Below are 15,207 nucleotides of genomic sequence, written 5' to 3'. Positions count from 1 at the left end.
CGATCAGCTTTTATATACATCTATCTATATATATATATATATTATATTTTAGCTTTTCTTACTTCTTCTCTTTCTTTCATTCTTTCACTTTCTCCAACTTTTTTGTATATAAACCGTGACATACAAACCAAGTATATATATATATATATAAATAAAAATAGTGTATTGTGAAATATGAGGTTCTTGTCAATTGCACGCAAAACCAGTACTCTGCATACCTTTGTACCTGCCAGACGTGGATTCTCGGTATCCTCTATTGTTACCCGGGAGTTCCATCCAACACCTACAGATGAACAAGGTCCCTTGGTAGGTATTCGTGTACTTGACTTGACTCGTGTTCTTGGTAAGCATAATATATATATATACACACATATATGTCAAGACTAAGCCAAATATGTATATATATATATATATATTTGCTTGTTTTTATTGGTTTAAGCTGGTCCATATTGTACAATGATGCTAGGTGACTTGGGGTAAATATCCTTTTGTCTCTCTCTCTCTGTGTGTGTGTTTTAGCAATATTAATTTATTTTTATTTATTTTTTTAAAAAAAAAAAACAATATTGTTGTTGTTGTTCTGCTGCTTTGTTTTATATATATTCTATAGAGCAGAGATTATAAAAATCGAGCATCCAAAGGGAGATGATACCCGTGCCTGGGGCCCACCTTATGCCCAAAGTGTGCACGATCTTGGGGACGGTGTCGAGGGCGAGTCGGCTTACTTTTTGTGTGCGAACCGCAACAAGAAGTCGGTCACGGTCAATATGAAGTCCGAGGATGGACAGAGGATGCTCCATGATCTTGTCAAGAAGTGCGATGTGTTGGTCGAGAATTACTTGCCTGGCAAGCTGGCCGAGATGGGCATGGGGTACGAACAATTAAAAGAAATCAACCCCAAGTTGATCTATGCGTCCATCACAGGATATGGTCAAACAGGTCCTTATGCCAAGAGACCTGGATATGATGTGATTATAGAGGTAATATATATATATTTAAGAGAAAAAGAAGAAGAAGAAGGAATCTGTATTCAAATGTGTGTTTGGGGGGGTTTTTTTTTAGGCAGAAGCAGGATTGATGCACATTACTGGTGAACAAGATGGCGAACCCGTCAAGGTTGGTGTTGCAATTACAGGTAAATGCGTTGGACAAGAGAAAGAAACACACGTATATTCATTTATAGTAATTATACTAATAAAAAAAATTATATTGTAGATTTGACTACAGGTAATACATCCATACACACACACACGCGCATATATATATGTATTTGCTCTGACTCTATATACATATACACATAAAAAGGTCTCTATACCCATAGTGCTATTTTGGCAGCTCTTATAAAACGTGGTGTTAGTGGAAAGGGCCAGTGGATCGATTGTTCGTTGATCGAGTCTCAGGTTGCTTCGTTGGTCAACATTGCGTCCAACTATCTTATTGGTGGACGAGAGGCCAAGCGGATGGGTACCTCGCACCCTTCGATTGTGCCTTACCAGGTCTTGCCGACCAAGGACTCGTTTGTGATGATCGGGGCCGGAAACGACGGTCAGTTTGGTAAGCTCTGCCGTCGTATGGGACTCGACAGTCTTGCAGAGGATGCGAACTACAGATCAAACTCGGATCGTGTCAAGAACCGATCAAAGTTGATCGGATTGCTTACCCAGCGTCTGACCGAAGAACCGACCGAGTTCTGGCTGGATAAGCTGACCGGAGCAGGATTTCCGTTTGCACCGATCAATAATATCCAGCAGACCTTTGACCATCCACAATTGGTTGCCCGTGGGCTTGTACAAGAAGTTGAACATGAACGAGTAGGAAAGATAAAGCTTGTTGGTAAGAAATTTTTTTTGTTTGTTTTTAAAGAATATTTAGTTATTTACTTTTTTTTCTTCTTTCTTTCTTTTGATCGATTGTGTAGGTCCTCCTGTAAAGTATAGCGGATTCAAGACTGATATCAGACTTCCTCCTCCTGTATTGGGTGCACACACTCAGGAAGTACTCGAACAAGTACTTGGATATTCAACTGAAGAAATCCAACGCCTTCGCAGGACAAAGGCAGTCGGTTCATAAAAGAGATAAATAAAGGACTAGACATATTATTATTACTGGTACTTTTTTTTTGGGTTTATAGATCTAGTAATTAATTAATTAATTTTTTAACACTTTTACAATCTTTATCTATGCTGTACAAACCAACATCTTTATTATTACTTATACTTCTTTACTGCTTTTACCAAATAAACCAATAAAGGTGATTACGATATTATTATCATCAATAATACTTAATACCAAGGACTATAAGTCTGATGTATTTATATATGTATATTTAATAGTGTGTGCTTTATTTTATTTTATTTTATTTTATTTGAGAGAAATATATATATATACTAATACATTGATACATGTACATGCTACAATATCGTGTTTGCATAAAAAAAAGGATTCTTTTTTGGTTGTTTCTTCTTTTCCTCCGAAAAGAATAAGCCTACACGGCAATGTACGTACGTATGTATGTACGTACGTATGTATGTATGTATGTGTTATACAGATATATAAAAGCTAAATAGATAGAGGTAGAGGTAGAAATAGTCTCTAAAAAGAACTCTTGCTTTTTTTTTTTTAACCGCGAACATACTTGACCTTTTGCTTCTTTTGCTTGGTTGGAGTAGAAGGTCCGGGTAAATCTGGAGGTGGCATCATTGCAGCATTGCTGGCATTCATTTCGGCCAGGGTTGGTAAACCTTGAGCCTTGCGATGTTCATCAGCAATAGCCTCTACCTGAGCTAGGGTAGCCAAGGGCGACAGGATATTTCCAGGCAATTTGCTTTCCTTTTGGATAGTAGGCAAACGATCTGCAATAGTCTTGAACAATTGTTTACCTAACAGAGAAGAAGTGTGAATTAACATATAGATAACACACTATAAAAAAAATAAAAATAAAAATAAAAGGAATATTTACGGGTGGTACAATTGGGGTTCATGAAAAAGTTGTTCTTGTTCTTGAGTTGAACACGAACACGGCCAGGATTTGCCCAGTCGCGAGGATGTTTCTTGCCCTATCAATCATCATGTTTTCGTTTTCGTTTTTATTAATCACTTTATACAATATTATATATATCTTTATTCTTACCTCATAAACAACCGAGAGGCCCATGCTCTGTACAGCCAGGGCCATGTGGTAAGCATGGGGGTTCTTGACAGCCTTGGACTTTGAAATCTTGCGTCCTTCGGTCACAGACTTGTCAGCATCAATATAGACAGGGTAGACACACACCCAGCTATTTAACAGCAAGAAAGAAAAAAAAAGTATAAATACACGCTTTATATATAATATATATATATATATTGCTTACTCTTTGTATTCTGAAGGATCCATGGTCTTTACACCCTGAGGTGTGGTAGCGACTGAGATGTTGGTGTTGGACTTGCTAGAACTTGCTTGAGGTCTGTTCTCACCACCGGCAGACATCTTTTTCATAAGGTCCTGGAGGCCGCCCATGGGGTCATTCTGATCGGTAGGAAGAGGAAAGTCCATGTTGTCAATGTCAAAGTCATCATCATCCAAGAACACAGAGTTCTTTTGAGTCTCCTTGAGTTTCTTGAGCATAGACATTTTTTATTTTATTTTATTTCTTTCGCAAGATGTATTTAAGAAGTATCTAATTATATAAAAGGAAAGGAAAAGAAGGTTGTAGAGCAAAGCAGTCCTTTACAGCCCAACAAACATATTTTATATTATATTATATTATATTATATTATATTATAATAGTATATACACACAATTTAAAAAAGAGAAAGAAAAATTGTATGTGTGTGTAGAGTGTGTAGAGTGTGTTAGTGTACTTGGAGTCTAGTATGTAGAGTATAAAGTATATTTATTTATATAGTATGCTCATAACAGTATTGCGGAATACAGAAAACGATATTTTGTATAAAAATAATAATAAAAATAATCAAAGCAAGTATTCATTATTTGCTTTTTATCTACAATTTTTTTTTTATTTTTTATTTTTTCTTTAATTACAAGTTATTATTATAAATTTACTTTAATTGTAATCCATTCAGCAACAATGAACAAAGCAGGAACCTTGAGAAGTCAAACGTTGATGATTGGCAAAACAGGATCGTCTGTCGTGTCTTACCAAGTGAGAAGAAAACAATAATTAAAAAAAAAAAGAGAAAAGAAAGGGCAATACGAATGAAATAAAGGAATCTCTCTTTTTTTTTTTCGTTTTCGTTTTTGCTTGCTATTATTTAGTACTTGCCTAAATCTAAACATATAACTCATAATGTACATACATACATACATACAAATACATGCTACATTGCATTAAAATAATATAGGAAGAAGATGCGCAGTGTCCTGTGTGCAAGAGTGACAAGTACCTCACGCCTAATCTCAAACTTTTGGTTTCGCCATGTTTCCACAAAATGTAAATACATATATATATATAGAAATTATGGATTATTAATAAATTAATTAATAAATTCTTTTTTTTTTTTTAAAATAAATAAATAAAAAAATGGATGCCTCTTATTATTATTATTATGTTATTAGGTGTGAATCATGTATAGATCGACTGTTTAGTGCTGGCCCAGCTCCATGTCCGATCTGTCAACAGGTCCTCAGAAAGAACCAATTTATGTCTCAGATCTTTGAAGACCTGACTGTCGAGAAAGAAGTACGGATCCGCAAGAGAGTTGCCAAAGTGTAAGTCTGTTTAATTTATTTTCTTTAGTCTATATATATAAATATGTACAAGTCTATTGGTAAGACGAATAGAGTAAAAAGGTGTGTGGTTAAAGGTTGGCAATATACATCTTTCTCTGTGTATATATATATATATATCAATAAAAATATCAATATCAATAAATAAAAGATTCAATAAACGTCCAGAGGATTTTCCAAGTCTTCGATTATACAATGATTATCTTGAAATGGTAGAAGATATCAGTAAGTAGCAAACTCTATATATATATGTGTATCAGTATATGCGTATAGATAAAGATGTATGTACAATTGTATTAATACTTTGTATTGATCTACATACATATATATATATATATATATATTTATATAAAAGCTTTTAATTTGATGAATGAGGTGGATGTGGCCGAAACAGAGGCAAAGATCAGTGCCTATGAGAATGAGAATAAGGACAGTATTGCTGCAAACCAAGCACGTATGGTGAGTTTAGCTATAATTTAACCAGCCCATACACACAGCATATAATCATTAAAACAATACAAAAACTTATAAAATAAAATAATAGGCTAATGAACAACGATTCATGAGCTACCAAGAAGAACTCGAGAAACAACAACGAGAACAGAAACGAGAAGAATACCTGCAACAATTGGAAGAAGAACGGCGACAGAAAGAGCAAGAAAAGGCAGAAATCATTAAAGAATTGGTAACTACATTTAAATATATATTTAAATATTTAAATATATAAATATATTTTTATTTGGTAGGCTACATCCAATAAACCAGCACAGGCTGTCTTGGCTACACGTCAGACAGCAGCACTGAAACGATCATCTGCTCTGCGTCAACAATCAGATACAACAACACCTGCACCTTCGCGCCTTGCAATGCCTTCCTGGCTCACATCAGCAATGGATACAGAAGGAGACATGAGGGATATTGAGACCGAGTTTGATTCACTTGGAATGGAGTATGAATACACTAGTGGATTTACCCTAAGAGAAGCATACATTGATCCGTAAGTAAATCTTACAAAAGAGATATTTATATATATATATATATCTATTTCTTTTAATTGATTGATTGATTTGTGGGTTGTGTCTTTTATAGATCGACTGATTATTTACACAACAACAAGGCTGCAAGAGCAGGTGGCTACACTTCAAGATTTGCTTACCAGCGAGGTGTTACCGCTGCATTTACTGGTGTATTGTGTCCACCTGTACAAGTAACAGGAGGAGGAGGAGGAGTATGAGGAGCATGATCGAGATCATAGGTCTTTATATATATATATATATATTTGACGTTGACCAAAAAAAAACAACCCAATTATAATATTCTTGGTTGAGTTTATTAAAGAAAGCAAAACTATCAATCAAAAATAATAATAATAATAATAATAATAATAATAATAATAATAGTAATAAAATTGATATATATATATATATATATATCAGAAAACAGAAAATGTACAATGAATTACAGGTGAGTGAATTGACCTTTTGTAAAATATAATAAATATATATATATAAAAAAGAAAGGCATAACAGAATTGCATACAATTACTATGAATGATGAAAATGAAGATGATTACTATTTTGTGTTGCTGGTATTTTCATTAATACTGCCACTATTATGGCTACTCTGATCGTTTATCGTGGTCGATATTATTCTCTTCTGTTTTGTCAACCTTGGATTACGCAACTTAATCTATACTTCATTCCCAGGTAAGATAGATAGAAACGAGTAGGAAACACGCGTATTGTCTTTAACTGTGGAAAGTGGCGATCTATTAATTTTAGATACCACCAAATATTGTTAACTTCTTTTTCTTATAATTATTGTTATTCTGTATAGATATAATAAGGAGAAAGAAGCTTGCCTTTAATGTCCACATAAATGCCTATAAAAGTCCAATTGTTACTGATTTCAATAGTAACACAACAACAAAGCTACATTCTACACAAATCTACTGGGACATTAAAACCAAAAAAAAAAACCCCTTCTTCTATAATACTACATAATCCCTATCTATCTATATTTAATATGATTATCAGTTCTTTATATATAAATAAAAGATAATCATTTTACCTCCAAGTGTAAAGGCTTGTTCTATTTTCCAATGATTTTCACTTTCAAAGGGAGACCAGGTATTGTCACGAAAGAATAGCCAGGTGACTTCTTGACCATGTTCTCTAGGCTGTGATTTGATCTCGGACTCATCAGATTCTTCATGCCTTGCATGTAGTGTTTGTGTGATCATTGATGGGAATGAGTATTCGTTTACTGGATTGTATGGTAAAATGTTGGAACGATGCATTTGGGATTGAATTGAATTGAATTGAATTGAATTGAATTGAATTGAATATTATTTAAAAAAAAATATTAATAATAAAACAGAAATAAAATAAAAATATTAAAGATATATAAGAAAAGCAGTTGCTTTCATGTATACATACATATACATATACATATACATATACATATATATATATATATATATATATCTTTATTTTATATTATATTATATTATATTATATTGTTATTCTAAAAAAGAAAATAATGAATACAACCTTTTTGGTTTTTTATTTTTTATTTTTTTTTCTGGTGCAACATTCACAACATCAATAGGAAATATCAATAGAAAGCAATAACAACGAACCATGTACAACGCAAATTTTTGATATAATAATAATAATATATATATATAGAGATTCCCATTTTGCTTCTTCTTCTAGTGTTTAACGTATAATGGTTTCAATAGATTCTATATATATAAAAAGAAAAAGTTAGTGTTCTATTGTTTGTTGACTGTTGATTATCCGCATTAAATAAAAAAAAAAAAGTTTAATGGGTATCTAGATATGTACCTCGACCAAGGAGAGGTTCAAAGAGGATATCATCATCAGGTACAATAATGGTCTTTTCAGGATCGGATGTCTTTTGGGAAATATATCCAATTGCGCCCATTGATCCAATAAAGATCAGAATACAAAACACACTCACAGTAAATCCGGTATCTATTGAGATCATATAATAGAGAAGGGCAAGATTAAGTATATCCATTTAAAGTTAACAAGAACGTGGTTATTTATCTATCTGAGCTTCACTTACGGTAATAAGGTGCATCTAAAACAAAAAAGAATTGAAACAATAGACAGAATACATTTGCATGAATTAATTATCATTATCATTATCTTCTTACCTGTCACAGGCCAAAGAATCAATGGTGTCCAGGACCACATTAGGGAAGCAGATGTGTTCATTACAGCAATAGCCATTGCTCTGATTTCTGTATGAGGTGAAATAATCTCACTTGCCCATGTCATGACAATCTTTTCTTTTTATTATTTATTTTGATTAATAAAGAATATATATAATTGTAACTTACAGATGTTGTTGACTTTAATCCAGAATCAGCAAATACAAACCCAAGATAAAGAAATCCAAATGGCTGAACAAATGCAGACAGCATACTTATGAATCAAATAAGATAAAATAAGACAAAATAAGATAAAATAAGAGTGTAGTTGGTATCTATCTTACCAACACCCAATAAATCCAAAAATACATGGGATAAGAATACACCTAAGACAAAAGGTATATAGATAAATGATGAGATTTCTTATTTGGATTTATCTATAATATGTATGTATATATTTACCAGATTCTTGTACGTAAATGATCACTGAGGAATCCATTTGCTAGAGTGAATCCCATAGTTATCAAAGTATTTGGCTATCATGTTTTTTGTTTTATGTATATAAAGAAAATTCAATCGATCAATAAAATACATTCTGTTTTTTTTTTTTTGTTTTTTTGAGAGTACTTACGGTGGTCAAGAGGTTGGATGTTACGGCATCAAAACCAAGTTTCTTTGCTACGATTCCTATAACATGAGGAGCTCCCAAAGCAATATGCACAGACGCCCAGCCGACTACAAACAAACCAAGATACTTGTTTCCCAGCAAATGTTGAAAGAATGACTTGATGGTTATCTTGGATGTTGATGTGGTTGAGTATCCTTTTTCTTCTTCCATTCGCCTTGTAGCCAACTGACTCTCCTATATATATATATTAAAGTTAATATGAATAAATAATAATAATAAAAAAAAAAGTCAGGGCTTACTGATTTGGATAGCCAGGGGGTATTGAAAGGATAATCTGGCAGAGCAAAGTAACCAAACAAGGCAAGAGTTGCAGTAACAAGTGCATCAAATAAAAACATCCACCGCCAACTAATAAATTAAATGAATGTTAATCATATCACATTATTTTATTTTATTTTATTTCATTTCATTTCATTTCATTTCATTTACCCACTAATGCCAAATACTCCATCAAGAGTCTTTAGCATGATTGCTTGAATGACTCCACTTAGGCCGCTTCCAAGAGACCCAAAGATTGTGAGTAGAGCCAATCTCTTGCCAAGTTCTCGTTTTGTGTACCAAGTTCCGATCAAAAACACAATCTACACTTTCATATGTATTTAATAATAGATGGCTATTAATATTTCTTGCTTGCTTAATTAATTAATTAATTAATTAATTATATAATAATTAATAAAAAAAAAAAAAAGACACTTTACACCAGGGTAGAAGCCAGCTTCTGAGAGACCGAGTAAGAGTCGGATAAGATAGACGGTTTTTACATTCTGCGCACAGGCCATGGCTATAGTCAATATACACCAGATGACCTCGAGACAGGATAGATAGACAGAAGGTCTCAATTTTGACAACATTATATTCGAAGGTATCTGCATTCTATTATAATAATCAAAATCAAAAGAGCTAGTTGATTGTCAACTCTTGTCACTCGAAACTTACAATAGATAACCAATCATAAATAATACACTCATCCAGTTGTACTGGATACCAGTAATATTTAGTTCTTCTTCCATTCCACTGATAAAAGCACTTGCTACACACAGATAAATATATAATGTTGTGTGCATGTAATTTTTTTTTTAAAAAGAAAAAGAAAAAGAAAGATTAAATGCATTGAATTAGATGATTATTTGATTATCATTCGTACCGAGATTAGAATTGTCAAGTGTCTTTACGAGATTGCCAAACATTGCAAACAACAGTAGCCTTTTGTCGAGTTTCTTGACAAGTGATCTTTCATTATCGAATGCATTGTCTGAATTGGTCATGATGATAAGGATAAAATCACAAGTTGATGTGTTTTTTTTTATAAAAGAAAAAAGAGGAAACAAGACTATGTGCTATATATATATATAAGAATAAATGAATATAAAGAGAGGGAAAGAGAAAGAAGTATATCTACATCTATATCTTTGTTTCTCTTTGTACACCGACAATTAATATTGATACTTTGAATGATTAAAAATTATAGATATATAAAACAGTTAAATGACCAAATGGTCTATCAGATATATATATATATATATTATCAAATGGTACACCTGTTTTACTCTTACTAATTAATATATATAAATGTATATATAAGGTTGTCTGTTGAAAGGACAATTGCTTTTTTTAATAAAATAAAATAATGTGCGATAAAACGCAAAACCAAATATACAAAACGAAAGATGCGAAAATAATAAATCGCAAAAAATAAATGAATAATAATTTGTGTTTATTTGTTTCAATTTGATATTTATGCTTATGCTGATATAAATAAATAAATAAATAAAGACAAGTGATTATCTTGCATTCATCCCCTTGTTTCTTTTTATTTTATTTTATATATATAAATTGCTTATTAGTGTTTGTAGTATTATTATTTATTTATTTATTTATTTATTTATTACTGTTGTATTTTTATTGGTTAATTAAAAATACACACATATCAAACAAACGGGTTTAACATAAAGTTTAAATAGAATATGATGTATATATAAATTACCCCACATAATATATACATCATTACAATTTTTTTACTTTTACTTTTGAGAATATTTTTCTTTTTTGTTGGTTGAACTAAAAGTAGAAGTCTTTGTCTGGGGACAATCCTAAACTAATTTTTTTTTTTTTTGTTTTTGTTTGGAGATCCCTAAAAGAAAAAAGAAAAAAAAAAAAAAAGGGATTTTTATTACTCTATTACTTTATTACTTTATAATATGCAAAATAAAATATTATTGAAACAACGATAAACTAACCCCACAATTTGTGAACAATATTTTGGTTTCTTATTTGACTATTATGTTATATATAACATCTTCTTTCTTCTTTCTTCTTTCCTCTTTCTCTAAATTTATTTCTTGTCTTCTTTACACACTTATCATACAAAGAAAGATATAAAGATGCACCCTCTTATTAAACCAGTCAACCTAACCGGAGGTCAATGGTAAGAATTCTTCCCCCCTTTGAATCTGTCTCGCTTTATTTGATAATTGATTTGCTCCATTACTAGTGACCATTGTGGCCAGGTAAAATAATAATATACATCATTTTATATCCTATAATCTGTCTAATATCATTATTGTTATAATCCTGTAGTATGGACACATTCGTAAAGGGTGCGATTTACTTAAATCAAAATAAGTTTTTTGTGTATATAAAAAAAAAAAAAAAAAAAAAAAAACCCTGTGCTGTCAAAAAAGAAAAAAGAAAAAAAAAATTGTACACCAAAGATCAAACCCAAAAAAAAAAAAAAAAAAGATAAAACTTATATATATCCAAACCAAACCGATTCAAAACAAATCACCAAAAGGAAACCACCACTCTCACCACTCTCACCACCAGCAACAACAACAACAAGCCAAAACAGAAACAAAAAACAAAATGCTATTCTCTTATTTCAACCCTTTTTCTTTGTAATTTCTCTTGCTTTCTTACCTAACTGCCTGCCTACCTGCCCACTTGCCCACTTGCCTGCTAGTTAGCCAGCTAGCTTATATATTTTCTTTTATGCCCTCTTTCTATTACTTATCCTTGTCTTTGTTTATTTATTCACCTCTTTGTCTTCTTTATAATACCTTCATAGCGCGCTGTTATGTATACATCTTTGTGTATATTTTCTTTTGTTTCTTTTCTTCTCGTCACTGTACATATCCTAAAACATTCTTTCTATGCAAAATATTGTGACAAATTTGTTAAGATTTCTCTCTTTCTTTCTTTCTTTATTATTTATTTATTTATTTCTCTCTTATGTGTGTAAATATCCCAAAAAATAATAATTGATAATAAAAACAGTGTCATATATGCCCCACCATCACCTCATCCTTTTCTCTATTTCTTTTATTTATTTATTTATTTATTTATTTATTTATTTATTTATTTATTTGGCTTAATAAAAATAAATAAATAATGTTTTATTTTATTTTATTTTATTTTATATTGTGAATTATGAGAACAAAGATTTAATTTATTTTTAAACCAATTCCATATATCTTTTCAGTTCAAAATCTGTCACTGCATTTTGCCACATATTCCATTCATGCTTTCTTGTGCTTGTGTAATGGTCCACAAACTGATCCCCCAACACTCGTCGGGCCACGGATCCCTTGTCTTCCATTGCCACAATGGCCTCCTGGAGTGTACGCGCCAGACGGGCACCGGGTTTGCTGCCGTTCTTCTTGATATCAGCCGATGATTCGACAGGCAGTTCTTGCTTTGTATTGATTCCCCAATAACCACACTTTAACACAGCAGCCAGTGCCAGTTGAGGGTTAATATCCGCACCACCCACACGCTACATACAGTAAAGTCAGTATTTGTATTTGTATGTATGTTATACATTTAAAAAAAAAATCAAAAATCAAAACAAACAACAAAGAAGAAATATTTGTATGTTTGTTTGTTTGTTTGTTGTTAAAATTCTTATGATATAAATAAGGATATAAAACTATATTTTCTATAAAAAAAAAATTGTGTTTGTATTTACCATCTCTAGACGGGTGGATTGTGGGGAAGCAGTGGGAGGAAGGATGGCTCGGACAGCCACATGGCGACTGTCAATACCCCACGACACAGTAACAGGTGCCCAATAATTCTCAACAAGACGTTTGTAACTAAAAATGAAATCAAATCAAATCACAAAAATTATACATATATGTATAATTTATATAATCTACCTGTTGATCGTGGGAGCCAAGATGGCCAGAATACTAGGCAGCCCATGCAGTACACCAGCCAAGAACCACATCATCGTCTTGCTCATTCCCGGAACGCCGCTCTCTTCTTGCTTTGAGGCCGGTGCAAACACATTGCGGCCATACTGGTCCTTGAGACTGAAATGCATGTGTCCCGAACAGCCGGGCATGGTCTGGTATGGTTTGGCCATAAAGGACGCCATAAAGCCATGCTTCATTGCGATCTGTTTCATCGACGTCTTAAACAGACTGGCCCGGTCGGCCATCTGTTGTGCATCCGAATAGGACAGCGCAGCCTCAAATACACCCGGTCCGGTCTCCGTGTGCCAGCTCTCGATCTCTACCCCAAACTTCTCCAGCCAGTCGTATGCATTGTAAAAAAAGTCCTGGTTCTGGCTGGGACGCAGCAGAGAGTAGCCGCACATCCCCAGTGTCAGAGGGGCCAGATTAGCATGGCCCTTTGTATCCAAGCTCTCCGTAGTTTCTAATAAAAAATAAATATTTATCTATTTGTTTTTATTTTTACCTTTGAAACAAAAGAATTCAAATTCGACACCGCAATAGGCTGTGAGGGATTTAGTTTGGAGATCGTCAACTACGGTCTGGAGTACAGTGCGTGGACAACAATACAGTGGTTGACGCGTGGTGGGGTGATGTAGATGGACCAAAAAGAATGGCACATTGTCCTCCCATGGGATACGTCGGTATGAAGACAAATCAATCTTGGCCACCAGGTCTGAATACTCACTGTCCTGCCCAGAAAATTCTCCCTTTGTGGTATAGATGTTGTCTTGAATATCCCACCCAAAGATTACCGAACAAAAGCCTGGATGTAGATTTATTTAATTTAATTTAATTTAATTGAATTTAATTTATTAATATACTTCTGGTACTTTACCAAACCCTTCTTCGGCCACTTGAAGGAACTTCTTTTTTTGCATCACCTTGCCACGTAACACACCGTCAATATCAATCGCAGCAACCTTGACTCTTTTGTCATTTTCAAGTAGCGTCTTTATCGTTTCAAGATTGATTACAGACATAATTTATATAAATATTTAAATAGATAGATTGGGCCTGTTGTAACAAGAGAGAAATTATAAAGTTTGTTAAATTTTTTTATATATTATATATTATATATAAATTTTAAAAATAAGCAAGTAAAGAAGAAGAGAAAGGAAAGAAGGAAGGAAAGAAAGAAGTAGGAAAAATATAAAAGTAAAAAAAAAAAAAAAATATAAAATATATTTGTATTTATTTATTTATTTATTTATATATATATATATGTGTGTGTGTTTAATAAGAAATAATGTCATTGAATAGTATGCTGCCTAACATAAACACAGGTAGATAGATAGATAGATAGATAGATATGAATTCAAGGAGGGGAATAAAATATAGTAACAAGAAAAGGTAGACCGTTTACCTAAAGAGGGTGTGTGAAAATAGATTTATTAGTACTAGTTTGTTTATTGGAATAATGAAATTGCATATCACAAAAGAAACCCTTTCTAATATGATGATTCTAAATCTTTCTTTGTTTGTGATGACGTTTACTCTATAAGAATAAGAATTGTAACATGAGATAAGAGTAAGAATATTTATTTTCAATTTGAGGTTTATCTTATCTCTAAAACCTTGGTATATTGACTATCTTGCTCTTGTTCTCTATTCAAAGTCATATACAACTCTCTCTCTTTATAAATTCATTAGGCTGGTAATATATGTATGTAAGAAAATGTACATCGATGTACCAACTTATATAAACTGTACGCATACAGATATCGTGATTAGTGGATTATCAAATCAACCGAGTATTTGTAATAAACTTTTCGTTCTTTCTTTCTCTCATAGTCTTTTTTTTTTTTTATGTTTATTTCTGGTTGATTCAACATATTTCAAAATTTTATTTTTCCTTTTAAAAAATAAAAAATCACACTTGGATTCCTTTTAAATTTTTATTTTTTTTATTTTTCTAAATAAATAATATATATTGTGGTAGAGGTCAATTGAGATCTCAATCAGTCGGTCGGTCAGTTAGAGTTATACATGAATAAATTCAACTGTTACACAAAACGTCTATATATAAAGATGGAACTCTCTAGAGTCAATTGTTAGAATATTACTTTTATATATATCTCTAGAAAAATAATAAAAAATAATGTATCTATTCATTCTATGGACACTTTGTTTTCTTTGTTTCTTGATTTCTTTGTGCAATTAAGAAACATTCAAATTACACACACACACTTTTTTTTTATTTTTTTATTTAATTTATTTATTTTATTCTTGTTTGAGCTGAGATTAAACACTATATAGATTTTTCAGTTACCCAAAACAATAATAATAATAATAATAATAATAATAATAATAATAATAGTATAGTTGTTGTATGAAATTCATATTTTTTTGGGTTATAAATGTAAGCTGTATGCAA

At 32.0% G+C, this 15,207-nt stretch overlaps 5 protein-coding genes across 5 annotated transcripts; 2 read left to right on the top strand and 3 right to left on the bottom strand.

Moving 5' to 3' along the window:
- The first annotated feature begins 115 nt into the window (after positions 1 to 115).
- On the top strand, positions 116 to 2,274 carry PHYBLDRAFT_178412 (hypothetical protein). The gene is made up of 6 exons (XM_018437985.1): positions 116 to 343; positions 440 to 476; positions 611 to 980; positions 1,063 to 1,135; positions 1,306 to 1,833; positions 1,919 to 2,274. The coding sequence occupies exons 1-6, from the start codon at positions 175 to 177 to the stop codon at positions 2,068 to 2,070; spliced, it is 1,329 nt and encodes a 442-aa protein (XP_018284758.1). The 5' UTR covers positions 116 to 174; the 3' UTR covers positions 2,071 to 2,274.
- Positions 2,275 to 2,314: 40 nt separating this feature from the next.
- PHYBLDRAFT_189249 (hypothetical protein) lies at positions 2,315 to 3,666 on the bottom strand. Its single transcript, XM_018439628.1, has 4 exons — positions 3,354 to 3,666; positions 3,131 to 3,278; positions 2,960 to 3,056; positions 2,315 to 2,879 (listed from the first exon to the last, which is right to left on the bottom strand). The coding sequence occupies exons 1-4, from the start codon at positions 3,611 to 3,613 to the stop codon at positions 2,620 to 2,622; spliced, it is 765 nt and encodes a 254-aa protein (XP_018284757.1). The 5' UTR covers positions 3,614 to 3,666; the 3' UTR covers positions 2,315 to 2,619.
- A 684-nt stretch (positions 3,667 to 4,350) lies between these two features.
- On the top strand, positions 4,351 to 4,962 carry PHYBLDRAFT_119049 (hypothetical protein; the record flags this gene model as incomplete). The annotated part of the gene is made up of 3 exons (XM_018428665.1): positions 4,351 to 4,433; positions 4,559 to 4,711; positions 4,881 to 4,962. Coding segments are annotated over 3 exons (318 nt in total), but the record flags the coding sequence as incomplete, so codon positions are not given.
- A 2,187-nt stretch (positions 4,963 to 7,149) lies between these two features.
- Positions 7,150 to 9,962, bottom strand: PHYBLDRAFT_189248 (hypothetical protein). The gene is made up of 13 exons (XM_018439627.1): positions 9,743 to 9,962; positions 9,535 to 9,628; positions 9,297 to 9,471; positions 9,028 to 9,179; positions 8,838 to 8,946; positions 8,542 to 8,772; positions 8,373 to 8,446; positions 8,255 to 8,296; positions 8,100 to 8,184; positions 7,914 to 8,043; positions 7,823 to 7,837; positions 7,579 to 7,728; positions 7,150 to 7,475 (listed from the first exon to the last, which is right to left on the bottom strand). The coding sequence occupies exons 1-13, from the start codon at positions 9,861 to 9,863 to the stop codon at positions 7,450 to 7,452; spliced, it is 1,404 nt and encodes a 467-aa protein (XP_018284755.1). The 5' UTR covers positions 9,864 to 9,962; the 3' UTR covers positions 7,150 to 7,449.
- Positions 9,963 to 11,874: 1,912 nt separating this feature from the next.
- On the bottom strand, positions 11,875 to 14,114 carry PHYBLDRAFT_137220 (hypothetical protein). The gene is made up of 5 exons (XM_018429844.1): positions 13,669 to 14,114; positions 13,297 to 13,596; positions 12,753 to 13,254; positions 12,563 to 12,689; positions 11,875 to 12,370 (listed from the first exon to the last, which is right to left on the bottom strand). The coding sequence occupies exons 1-5, from the start codon at positions 13,811 to 13,813 to the stop codon at positions 12,050 to 12,052; spliced, it is 1,395 nt and encodes a 464-aa protein (XP_018284754.1). The 5' UTR covers positions 13,814 to 14,114; the 3' UTR covers positions 11,875 to 12,049.
- Positions 14,115 to 15,207: the final 1,093 nt, after the last annotated feature.

Source organism: Phycomyces blakesleeanus (assembly GCF_001638985.1).
Source record: "Phycomyces blakesleeanus NRRL 1555(-) unplaced genomic scaffold PHYBLscaffold_34, whole genome shotgun sequence".
Lineage (NCBI taxonomy): Eukaryota > Fungi > Mucoromycota > Mucoromycetes > Mucorales > Phycomycetaceae > Phycomyces > Phycomyces blakesleeanus.
The sequence above is the reverse complement of the archived record's forward strand: the minus strand, read 5'-3'. Positions and strand labels throughout refer to the sequence as shown.